General features: G+C 40.6%; 1 protein-coding gene across 4 annotated transcripts in view; it reads left to right on the top strand.

The window, feature by feature from the left end:
- The window catches only part of afap1l2 (actin filament associated protein 1-like 2), a 149,146-nt gene that overhangs the window by 98,369 nt on the left and 38,181 nt on the right, over positions 1-12,596 (top strand). For all 4 annotated transcript variants that reach the window (XM_046369404.1, XM_046369403.1, XM_046369402.1 and 1 more), the window contains exons 7-10: positions 158-337; positions 662-748; positions 3,138-3,222; positions 5,953-6,057. In XM_046369404.1, the coding sequence (XP_046225360.1) occupies positions 158-337; positions 662-748; positions 3,138-3,222; positions 5,953-6,057 (457 nt within the window). The remainder of the gene's footprint in view (positions 1-157; positions 338-661; positions 749-3,137; positions 3,223-5,952; positions 6,058-12,596) is intronic.

Below are 12,596 nucleotides of genomic sequence, written 5' to 3'. Positions count from 1 at the left end.
AAATTGGAAACAGTCAAAGGGTGTGAATACCTTCTAAAGGCACTGTATGTTAGTGCTGGGCTAGGACAAAAATATGCACCTACCTGGAATGAGTTGCTCCAACCAACTAAGCCATATTTCCATCACCAACCACTGTACCCTCTTGATGTTCCAATAGTGCTACAAGAGCTCCAAGGAGCAGATGCCGCTGTTGGACGTGAGCCTGCTGGGATGCAGCGTGGTCTACAAGGAGAAGCAGCCCAAGAGGAAGGAGCACAAGCTGAAAATCATCCCCATGGGAGGAGAGGCCATCGTTCTGGGCCTGCAGAGCAAGGAGCAGACAGAGCTGTGGCTCAAGGTATAGGGACTGGAGATGGAGAGACTATTGGTGGCGGTTGGAGTCAGACTGTATTGTTGTCACCGCAGTGTTTGAGTGAATTCCATTTTAATTCAGTCAATTCAGGTCGTAAACAGAATTTCTAATTTACATTTTCACAATTTGCTTTTCAATGAGGAAAGTTTGAATTTCTGTTGATTTCCTGAATTAAAATGGAATAAATCCACAACCCTGATAGTTACAATAATGTCAATGAGGATAATGGATTGGATTGATATGTAGCTTTTCCAGATGCTCAGAAAGGGAAAGGGGCTATTGGTCTTGTTTCCTTGTCTCCCCCATCAGGTGATCCAGGAAATCAGCCCTAAACCAGCAGAGGGCTCTGAGATGCAGCACTTTGTGTCCGACTCCTCACGACTCATTTGCACTAAGGTAGAACACCATCAATAGAACACAATTAATTTATTTACTGGTAGTTATGGCTATTGGGTGAGATTGGTTATAGTCTCTCATGGACAGAGACACATAACATAACTGGTATCGTAGCGTATGTCAACAGACTGTGGGATGCGATGAGTAACAAGGAACTTTGTTACGATGCGCAGATTTTTCGTCACCGATCATTTGGTGTTCGCATCTTTAACATTTAACAAAGGAAGGGACATAAAGTGCCTTCAGAAAGTGTTTATACCCCTTGACGTATTCCACATTTAGTTGATACAGCCTGAATTAAAAATGGGTTAAATTGTATTTTTCTTTTCTCACATATATACAAAAGAATATTAAATCAAATCAAGCCGAACAGTTCAAGAAAGAGGACGAAACCGTAGACAAAAGCGTATGTTTCATTTACGTTTTACACAATACCCCATAATGAGAAAGTGAAAACATGCTTTTAGAAATGTTTGCAAACGTATTGAAAATGAAATACAGAAATATCTCATTCATATAAATATTCACACACCTGAGTCTATACGCATAAGAATCACCTTTGGCAGTGATTACAGTTGTGATTACAGTTGTGGGTAAGTATCTAAAAGCTTTGCACACCTGGATAGTACAATATTGGCACTTTATTATTTTTAAAACACTTCAAGTTCTGTCAAGTTGGTTTTTAATCATTGCTAAGAAGCCATTTTCATGTCATGCCATAGATTTTCAAGTCGATTTAAGTCAAAACTGTAACTAGGCCACTCAGGAACATTCATTGTCATCTTGGTAAGCAACTGCAGTGTATATTTGGCTTTGTGTTTTAGGATATTGAACTGCTGAATGGTGAATGTGTCTCTGTGTCTGTTGGAAAACAGACAACCAGGTTTTCCTCTAGGATTTTGCCTGTGCTTAACTCCATTCCGTTTCTTTGTTATCCTGAAAAACTACCCAGTCCATGCCGATGACAAGCATACCCATAACATGATGCAGCCAACACCATTTGAAAACATAAGGACTGGTACTCAGTGATGTTATGTTGGATTTGCCCCAAATTTAACGCTTTCTATTCAGGACATAAAGTTAATTTCTTTGCCATGTTTTTTGCAGTTTTACTTTAGTGCCTTATTGCAAGCAGGTTGCATGTTTTAAAATATTTTTATTCTGTACAGGCTTCCTACTTTTCCCTCCTACTTTTCACTCATTTAGGTTAGTATTGTAGAGTAACTACAATGATGTGGATCCATCCTCAGTTTTCTCCTATCACAACCTTTAAACATTGCAACTGTTTAAAAGTCACCATTCACCTCATGTGAAATCCCTGAGAGGTTTCCTTCCTCTCCGGCAACTGAATTAGGAAGTATCTTTGTAGTGACTGGGTGTATTGATACACCATCCAAAGTGTAATTAATAACTTCACCATGCGCAAAGAGATATTATAAACTGGGTGGTTCAGGCCCTGAATGCTCATTGGCTGACAGCCATGGTATATCAGATCGTATACCACAGGTATGACAAAACATTTATTTTTGCTGCTCTAAACTAAATTTGAGAGAAGTAAGCTTTTTGTGCATATTAAAAATGTCTGGGATCTTTTATTTCAGCTCTTGAAACATTGGCCCAACACTTTACATGCTGCGTTTATATTTTTGTTCAGTGTAGAAATTAGGCACCTTTGGGGTTTGTTGTTTTTACCCATCTACCAATTAACTTGTAAAAAAATATATATTTTAAATGGTGAAGACAATTGCACGTTCACATTATGGGGTATTGTGTGTAGGCCAGTGGAAAACAAAATCTACATTTAATCAATTTTAAATTCAGGTTGTAACAACAAAATATGGAAAAAGTCAAGGGGTGTGAATACTTGCAAGTAAATTGCAAATAGAGGGGGCTGGAGCTACCACCCTGCTTCCGCTCCCCGTTCTAGTATATTTTCTAACACGTCTACCCCAGAACTTAATCAAGCAACTGATTCAATTACGCAATGTTTTAGTTATGGGTTTCCGAGATTAGATTGGTTATAACTTGGTTATATGTTAAAGTTCCAAAGCTGCTGTCAAACAAGGTTTTATCTGACTAGTGTAAGTACAAGTAACTATTTCATCATGGGGTTTCAATAGGGAACATGGGACATGCTTTCTGTTCCCTTGTTGCTGGGAGCTTGTAGAAAGGGCCTGATTGAATCAGATGACGTAAGTGCTGGGCTCGAACAAAAATGCCCACACCTTGGGGGTCCGGCAGCAATGGATTGAAAACCACAATCAATTGTCAATCATGATTCACAAGAGTTGTGTACAATTGTTTATGTTTGAGTAGAGTCTGTGTGTGTGTGTGATTACGTTGTGTGTGTGTGTATAGTAAATGTGTGTGTGGTGGTCTCTATACGCAGGGGGAGCTCAGTGAGAGGTACTCAGTTACTTCTGAAAGTGGCAGCAGCACAGACAGCCACGCTGAGACCCTTGAAACTAAAGATGGTGAGTAACGTCTCAGCTCTGATCCTCACCAATTATGGGGAAGTTGCCACTAGAGGCTTGAATTAGGATTGGGGGAGAAGAAGCTGATCCATCCTAGATCTGTACCTAGGGAACGCTCCCCCCAGAGTGATCCTAACTGGAGGATTTCGCTGATAATAATGTTAAGTCTTTTGGGGATTACTCAAACATGGGTTAATTTAACCATAGTTGGGTTTTTGTTAACTTGCATGCTGGGTTGACCCAGCAGCTGGGTCTTTTTTAATGCAATCCATAGGTTATTTTTAGGTGGTGTGGCCTATTAGGGGAATTGTTTCATATAGTTATTTTTGGCCACCCGTGACAATACATGTCATTCTTGTTCATCATGTTAAGTTTGTGCAATGCAAATATACAGTTTCATGGAATATTTAATTTAAAAAAATATTAATAACATTGAAATGTACATTTATTGCAACAAAGTGGTAACTATCCCAACATTGGGCTATGCATAGGCTCTTGAAGAACCAATTAAAGCTACAAAAGTATCAGTGTTCAACCTTAACATGTGATACAATACAATACAACAGATGATACAAAACAGCAGAACAGATGAACCAGAATAACATTTATAATCATGGGTGGCCAAAAACAAGTATTTGAAAGCCACGCCCCCAGTAAACCAGGCCTCCAGTCTTCTGATCTGCTGGGTCATATCTCAAGAACCCAGTATCAGTAACCCAGCCTCAACAACCCAACCTTGCTCTTTTAAAGAAAATAACCCAACTATTTGACCCACTGCCTGCTACCCAGCAGTTGGACCATCCAAACAACACATCATTTTCTTTAATGTGCCCTTACTCTTAAATTGAAGACAGTAAGGATAACGTTACCAAGTGTCAATTATAAAGTAAAGTGTCTAGGTTTCCATCCAATTGGTGAGAGATTGTAATGTGAATATTCTAAAATCCACATAAAAACACATTTCCCCACGTTTAGTTCTTTGCCCTAGCACTACACAGCTGATTCAAATAATGAAAGCTTGATGATGAGTTGGTTATTTGAATCAGCTGTGTAATGCTAGGGCAAAACTCAAAATATGCACCCAGGGGGTGCCCCAGGACAGAATTTGGAAAACCGTGCTTTAGACATCAGCTCGCAGATACAGTGCAGGTATAGCCTAATGCATGATGAGATTATTATGAATGAAAGAGCAAGATTTTTAATTGTCAAACGGTAGCCAAGCATAGATCATCATGTCACCAGAATAAGACCCTCAATATTTATCACCCTGTACTTTCACCACCCTGTGAAGTTCATCATAATTTATTTAACCTAGTAAACTGCATGCTTTCCCGAGTCACAGTGAAAATACCACACAACATAACATGGTGTGACTCCAAGTTTACTTTGATATGATGGTTATTATATCAATATTTGCATGATGGTTATTGGTTATTTCTCACATAATTAATTTTCCATACACAAAAAAGAGCCCACCTTGTCTAGCATATTTTGTTTTGTCGACATTCTGGAAGTTTACTGCCAAATTTGCTGTTTCCATCAGGCCTGTTGCAACATTTTTTATCCGACATGTACTTTACTCGCATAGAAAGGTTAGTTGTAAACCTGATTAAAGTAGCTAAGTACTTTCTTGAGCCAATCCAATTTGGGAGATTGCCGATTATGAATATATAAATATACTCTTGTAATGATCTTAACACAATTTACAGTGTAGCATGCATATTTTGTCTAGTACACGCTGAACAGTAGGTGACATTTTTTGTAAGAGTAACACTTCAGTTATGTTTCAGTCGAGGTGTTATCGTAAGTTTTACTTTTGAGTTACCGGAAAACTTCAATTAAACACAGTCTCAAATAGCCGGCTGTCACTATTAATAGCCGGTCAACCGCACACGTTTCAGCAAATAAACACCTGTTTCAAATAATCTTAGGGTCTAAATTAATTGCTTATGAGATTACCATGAATTACCATCGTATTTTAAAGGAGGTTTAATGTTTGATTTGCTAAATTAAATAATTCAGTAATTCAAAGAAATTATGGCAATCATCCATTTTATCACCAATACTAGCCATTGGCTTCTAACAGCTGATAACTGCTAGCTAATGGCAAGCACAAAAACAGTCAACAACTTCAGGAGTACAATTGTCTGATCGCCCTCTAGTGGCCAAAGTACGAAAATGCACTGTCTTAGAGGAGAATAATTATTTTGCCAAGGAATATTTTTCTTTTTTTATTGTTTTAGTAGCGGCAATAATAACACGTTAGAGCAGAACATTAAGCAATGTATTAACATCCTGGAAGTGAACGTTGGAATTAAACAATTACCTATGTGAATGAAATAAGACGCCTGGCTCAAATAGAAGCCTGTCTCTCAGTGCCTGTTGTGTTCAGTGATTTAAGAAAATAAATGCCCGGGTTATTAATTTAAGTGTTACGTTATGGTTCCATGATTAGATTGAGGACAACACAGTAACTGTCACTACTAGGGGTTTAAAGTCCAGGAATTTTAGAATGGTCCATTTCTAAATGCTTGTTATTGGTTTCAATCACATTAGTAAGTAATTTGAGAGAATATAGCAGTCTTGTCGATGAATTTGCATCACTCCCATAAACATCAATCCAACCACATAATGTAATGCTCTGCTTAACCTTGTTCTTGATTGTTTACAGAAGTAATTGCTTGTTGGGTCTCTTGGTTGAGAACCTTTTTCTGCCTTCATCCTTTACAGTGAAGAAGAAATACAGTGCAGGTCTGAAGTTCAGTAACTTAATGAACATTGGCAAGAAGAAGACCTCTTCCTTAGACAGTCCGGAGAAATGTGTTGACACCTCAGGTGAGTGGAGATGGCCTCCAGAGCTAGGCAAATCAGCCATTACCCTGTTAACATACAGTACAGACAAAGTCACTGGAAAGGATTCAAACAAACAAAATGCAGTGTGATGTCTGCACATTGCGGTTTGTTTGAATCCAGACCTCTCTCTTTTTCACTTTATTTTTCTTGTCTCCTCATTCACCTGCTCTTTGTCTCTGTCATTCCGTCTTCTCTATCTGGTCTTCACTTTCCTTTCCCCTCCTTCTTTCCTTTCAATTTGTTGCCGTGTCTGAATCCTGGCTCAGGAAGGCCACCAAAAATTCTGAGATTTCCATACCCAAATATAACATTTTCCGTCAAGATAGAACTGCCAAAGGGGGAGGAGTTGCAGTCTACTGCAGAGATAGCCTGCAAAGTAATGTCATACTTTCCAGGTCCATACCCAAACAGTTCGAACTACTAATTACTCTCTCAAGAAATAAGTCTCTCACTGTTGCCGCCTGCTACCTACCGACCCCCTCAGCTCCCAGCTGTGCCCTGGACACCATTTGTGAATTGATCGCCCCCCATCGAGCTTCAGAGTTTGTTCTGTTAGGTGACCTAAACTGGCATATGCTTAACACCCGGCAGTCCTATAATCTAAGATAGATGCCCTCAGTCTCACACAAATCATCAAGGAACCCACCATGGTACAATCCTAAATCTGTAAACAAGGCTAACCTCATAGACGTCATCCTGACCAACTGGCCCTCCAAATACACCTCCGCTGTCTTCAACCAGGATCTCAGCGATCACTGCCTCATTGCCTGTATCCGCTACGGAGCCACAGTCAAACGACCACCCCTCATCATTGTCAAACGCTCCCTAAAACACTTCTGTGAGCAGGCCTTTCTAATCGACCTGGCCCGGGTATCCTGGAAGGACATTGACCTCATCCCGTCAGTTGAGGATGCCTGGTCATTCTTTAAAAGTAACTTCCTCACCATTTTAGATAAGCATGCTCCGTTCAAAAAATACAGAACTAAGAACAGATATAGCCCTTGGTTCACTCCAGACCTGACTACCCTCGACTAGCACAAAAACATCCTGTGGCGGACTGCAATAGCATCGAATAGTCCCCACGATATGCAACTGTTCAGGGAAGTCAGGAACCAATACACGCAGTCAGTCAGGAAAGCTAAGGCCAGCTTCTTCAGGCAGAAGTTTGCATCCTGTAGCTCCAACTCCAAAAAGTTCTGGGACACTGTGAAGTCCATGGAGAACAAGAGCACCTCCTCCCAGCTGCCCACTGCACTGAGGCTATGTAACATGGTCACCACCGATAACCACTTGCCCAAGCCTCTCCAGGTTCTCCTTTATCCAAATCCAGATAGCAGATGGTCTGAAAGAGCTACAAAACCTGGACCTGTACAAATCAGCTGGGCTTGACAATCTGGACCCTCTATTTCTGAAACTATCCGCCGCCATTGTCGCAACCCCTATTACCAGCCTGTTCAACCTCTCTTTCATATCGTCTGAGATCCCCAAGGATTGGAAAGCTGCCGCAGTCATACCCCTCTTCAAAGGGGGAGACACACTGGACCCAAACTGTTACAGACCTATATCCATCCTGCCCTGCCTATCTAAGGTCTTCGAAAGCCAAGTCAACAAACAGGTCACTGACCATCTCGAATCCCACCGTACCTTCTCCGCTGTGCAATCTGGTTTCCGAGCCGGTCACGGGTGCACCTCAGCCACGCTCAAGGTACTAAACGATATCCTAACCGCCATCGATAAAAGACAGTACTTCATCAGCCGTCTTCATCGACCTTGCCAAGGCCTTCTACTCTGTCAATCACCATATTCTTATCGGCAGACTCAGTAGCCTCGGGTTTCGGATTACTGCCTTGCCTGGTTCACCAATTACTTTGCAGACAGAGTTCAGTGTGTCAAGTCGGAGGGTTCATGCTGTCCGGTCCTCTGGCAGTCTCTATGGGGGTGCCACAGGGTTCAATCCTCGGTCCGACTCTTTTCTCTGTATATATCAATGATGTTGCTCTTGCTGCGGGCGATTCCCTGATCCACCTCTACGCAGACGACACCATTCTATATACTTCCGTCCCGTCCTTGGACACTGTGCTATCTAACCTCCAAACGAGCTTCAATGCCATACAACACTCCTTCCGTGGCCTCCAACTGCTCTTAAACGCTAGTAAAACCAAATGCATGCTTTTCAACCGTTCGCTGCCTGCACCCGCACGCCTGACCAGCATCACCACCCTGGATGGTTCCGACCTTGAATATGTGGACATCTATAAGTACCTAGGTGTCTGGCTAGACTGTAAACTCTCCTTCCAGACTCATATCAAACATCTCCAATCGAAAATCAAATCAAGAGTCGGCTTTCTATTCCGCAACAAAGCCTCCTTCACTCACGCCGCCAAACTTACCCTAGTAAAACTGACTATCCTACCGATCCTCGACTTCGGCGATGTCATCTACAAAATTGCTTCCAACACTCAACTCAGCAAACTGGATGCAGTTTATTACAGTGCCATCCGTTTTGTCACTAAAGCACCTTATACAACCCACCACTGCGACTTGTATGCTCTAGTCGGCTGGCCCTCGCTACATATTCATCGCCAGACCCACTGGCTCCAGGTCATCTACAAGTCCATGCTAGGTAAAGCTCCACCTTATCTCAGTTCACTGGTCACGATGGCAACACCCATCCATAGCACGCGCTCCAGCAGGTGTATCTCACTGATCATCCCTAAAGCCAACACCTCATTTGGCCGCCTTTCGTTCCAGTTCTCTGCTGCCTGTGACTGGAACGAATAGCAAAAATCGCTGAAGTTGGAGACTTTTATCTCCCTCACAACTTCAAACATCTGCTATCTGAGCAGCTAACCGATCGCTGCAGCTGTACATAGTCTATCGGTAAATAGCCCACCCATTTTTACCTACCTTATCCCCATACTGTTTTTATTTATTTACTTTTCTGCTCTTTTGCACACCAATATCTCCACCTGTACATGACAATCTGATCATTTATCACTCCAGTGTTAATCTGCAAAATTGTAATTATTTGCCTACCTCCTCATGCCTTTTGCACACAATGTATATAGACTCCCCCTTTTTTCTACTGTGTTATTGACTTGTTAATCTCTTGCTCCTACCTGACACGCAGGCGTCCCATCTAGACATCTGGAAATGCAAATGCGCTACGCTAAATGCTAATAGTACTAGTTAAAACTCAAACGTTCATTAAAATACACATGCAGGGTATTGAATTAAAGCTACACTCGTTGTGAATCCAGGCAACAAGTCAGATTTTTTTAATGCTTTTCGGCGAAATCATGAGAAGCTATTATCTGATAGCATGTAACACCCCAAAAGACCCGCAGGGGACGTAAACAAAATAATTAGCATAGTCGGCGCTACACAAACCGCACAAATAAAATATAAAACATTCATTACCTTTGACCATCTTCTTTGTTGGCACTCCTAGATGTCCCATAATCACTACTGGGTCTTTTCTTCGATTAAATCGGTCCATATATAGCCTAGATATCGATCTATGAAGACTGTGATAAACTAAAAATAATAGCGTCTTATAACGTAACGTCATTTTTTTTAATTAAAAAAGTCGACGATAAACTTTCACAAAACACTTCGAAATACTTTTGTAATGCAACTTTAGATATTAGTAAACGTTAATAAGCGATCAAATTGGTCACGAGGCAATGTATATTCTATAGGGGTACGTCTGTAAATAATGTCCGGGTAAATCTCAACCAAAATATCCGGTCCGAGACTTGAATAAATCGGCTGTCTCTTCTTCGTTTGACCAAGAAACAAAGCCTAGGCAAATGACAAGACTGTTGACATCGTGTGGAAGCTGTAGGAATTGCAATCTCGGCTCCAGGTAATTTGCTTTCCCATAGACAATTCATGCAAGTGGCGCATTGATATATTTTCCACTTTTCAGTGATCAGATTTTCCTGCGCTTTTCGATGAAACGCACGTTCTGTTATAGTCACAGCCGTGATTTAACCAGTTTTATAAACGTCTGAGTGTTTTCTATCCACACATACTAATTATATGCATATACTATATTCCTGGCATGAGCAGCAGGGCGCTGAAATGTTGCGCGATTTTTAACAGAATGTTCGAAAAAGTAGGGGGTAGGAGTAACAGGTTAATTGTTTACTCCATGTGTAACTCTGTGTTGTCTGTTCACACTGCTATGCTTTATCCTGGCCAGGTCGCAGTTGCAAATGAGAACTTGTTCTCAACTAGCCTACCTGGTTAAATAAAGGTGAAATAAAAAATGAAAATAACATTTAAAAATTAAAAAAATTGTTGGCATGAAATGACATTTTATCGGGGGTTGCTGAAGATATCGGAGGATGGCCTCAATGTAATGGCTGCAAAGAAAGTAATGGAACGGTATCAAGCACATGGAAACCATGTCTTTTTTGTGTTTGATACACTTCCATCTATTCTATTCCAGTGGTTACGATGACCCCATCCTCCTATACCTCTACCCGCCAGCCTCCTCAAAATCTTACACGGTCAAAGCAAACAGAGGCTCGTTTGCAACCAAGACGAAGAACTTAACACGCAGCTGTGTATAAGCGCTGGATTTCTTAAAACACTACTAACATGTAGTGAAATCCCATAGACTGAAATCCCAGACTAAACCAGCAGATGGGTTGATCTCATGTTGTTACCGTGTCAAGCGAGTCTGATACCAGACAGCTGTGTCTAGGTTCTCTACTCCTGCCCCACAAAAAGTATTGACCTATCGGTGACATTGAAAATCGCAAGGCTGGCAATTCATAATGAATACTTATTGTATTTTCATACAAACATTTCATCTTGAATTTCAAACTTAATTAGAATATAATTTGTGTCATTTGAAATACTTTTATCAGACGATGATTTAATGAAAACAGAGATATTAACTGAATCATGATTGTCTGTTTATGGTTACAAATTTTAGATATGGACAGTTCAGAGAGATTTATTTTTCAAACCCTTGATAAGAAATTACAATACCATATTAAGACAAGTTGTTATTAATGTATTACATTAATTGGAAATGAAAAAGTAAGTACACCAATATATGAGTTTTCCATTCATAAAAATGTGCAAGGTAAATTGCCATCGTAGATGTGCCGTGGTTGTAATGTAGACGCTGGGAGTTGGGGCGCAAGTCCAGGTGGTGAGTTTAATAATAAACTAAACATGGAACAATACAAGAAACAAGAGTAGGGACATGAAACAACATCAATATTGCCAGGGAGGAATCAGACTTGTGGAGGTCTACAATTATTTTTCTGAGGTCTTGGCTGATTTTTTGGTTTTCCCATGATGTCAAGCAAAGAGGCACTGAGTTTGAAGGTAGGCCTTGAAACACATCCACAGGTACACCTTCAGTTGACTCAAATTATGTCAATTAGCCTATTAGAAGCTTCTAAAGCAATGACATCATTTTCTGGAATTTCCCAAGCTGTTTAAAGGCAAAGTACATTTCTGACCCACTGGAATTGTGATACAGTGAATTATAAGTGAAATAATATGTCTGTAAACAATTGTTGGAAAAAGTACTTGTGTCATGCACAAAGTAGATGTCCTAACCGTCTTGCCATAACTAGTTTGTTAACAAGATATTTGTGGAGTGGTTGAAAAATAAGTGTATGTAAACTTCTGACTTCAACTGTAGATAACTCTCTCTTAAACTTCTCAAAGAGTAGGTTTTATTTGTACCAATGATAATATCCACCAGAGCTGGAAAGGCTATTGAAAAAGGTTGGCGGCAACCAGGACTTGGAAGTCAACACATCAGTTTTACACAGTGGTAATACATTGGCCAATAGTGGTGGCAATTGAGATCAGCTTTGCTTTGTGATCTTAGCGCGTGTTGACGGTTTAACGCTGATATGGTGACCAATGCTGGTTGCAATAGGCCCTTAAGAACTTATTAAATGTATTATGACGGAAAGGAAAGTATAATATACAATGAATGATCACAATTAGTTGTACAGTCGTAGCCAAAGGTTTTGAGAATGACACAAATATTAATTTCCACACAGTTTGCTGCTTCAGTGTCTTTAGATATTTTTGTCAGATGTTACTATGTAATACTGAAGTATAATTACAAGCATTTCATAAGTGTCAAGGGCTTTTATTGACAATTACATGAAGTTGATGCAAAGAGTCCATATTTGCAGTGTTGACCCTTCTTTTTCAAGACCTCTGTAATCCAACCTGGCGTGCTGTCAATTAACTTCAGGGCCACATCCTGACTGATGGCAGCTCATTCTTGCATAATCAATGCTTGGAGTTTGTCAGAATTTGTGGGTTTTTGTTTGTCCACCCGCCTCTTGAGGATTGACCACAAGTTCTCAATGGGATTAAGGTCTGGGGAGTTTCCCTGCCATGGACCCAAAATATTGATGTTCCTGGATGTTTGGGAGAAGTTGCTCTCGGAGAATGTGTTGGTACCATTCTTTATTCATGGCTGTGTTCTTAGGCAAAATTGTGAGTGAGCCCACTCTCTTGGCTGAGAAGCA

This window comes from Oncorhynchus gorbuscha, linkage group LG11, assembly GCF_021184085.1.
Source record: "Oncorhynchus gorbuscha isolate QuinsamMale2020 ecotype Even-year linkage group LG11, OgorEven_v1.0, whole genome shotgun sequence".
NCBI classification, from domain to species: Eukaryota; Metazoa; Chordata; class Actinopteri; order Salmoniformes; family Salmonidae; genus Oncorhynchus; species Oncorhynchus gorbuscha.
Note: the sequence above shows the minus strand (reverse complement) of the source record. Positions and strands in the feature narration are given on the sequence as shown.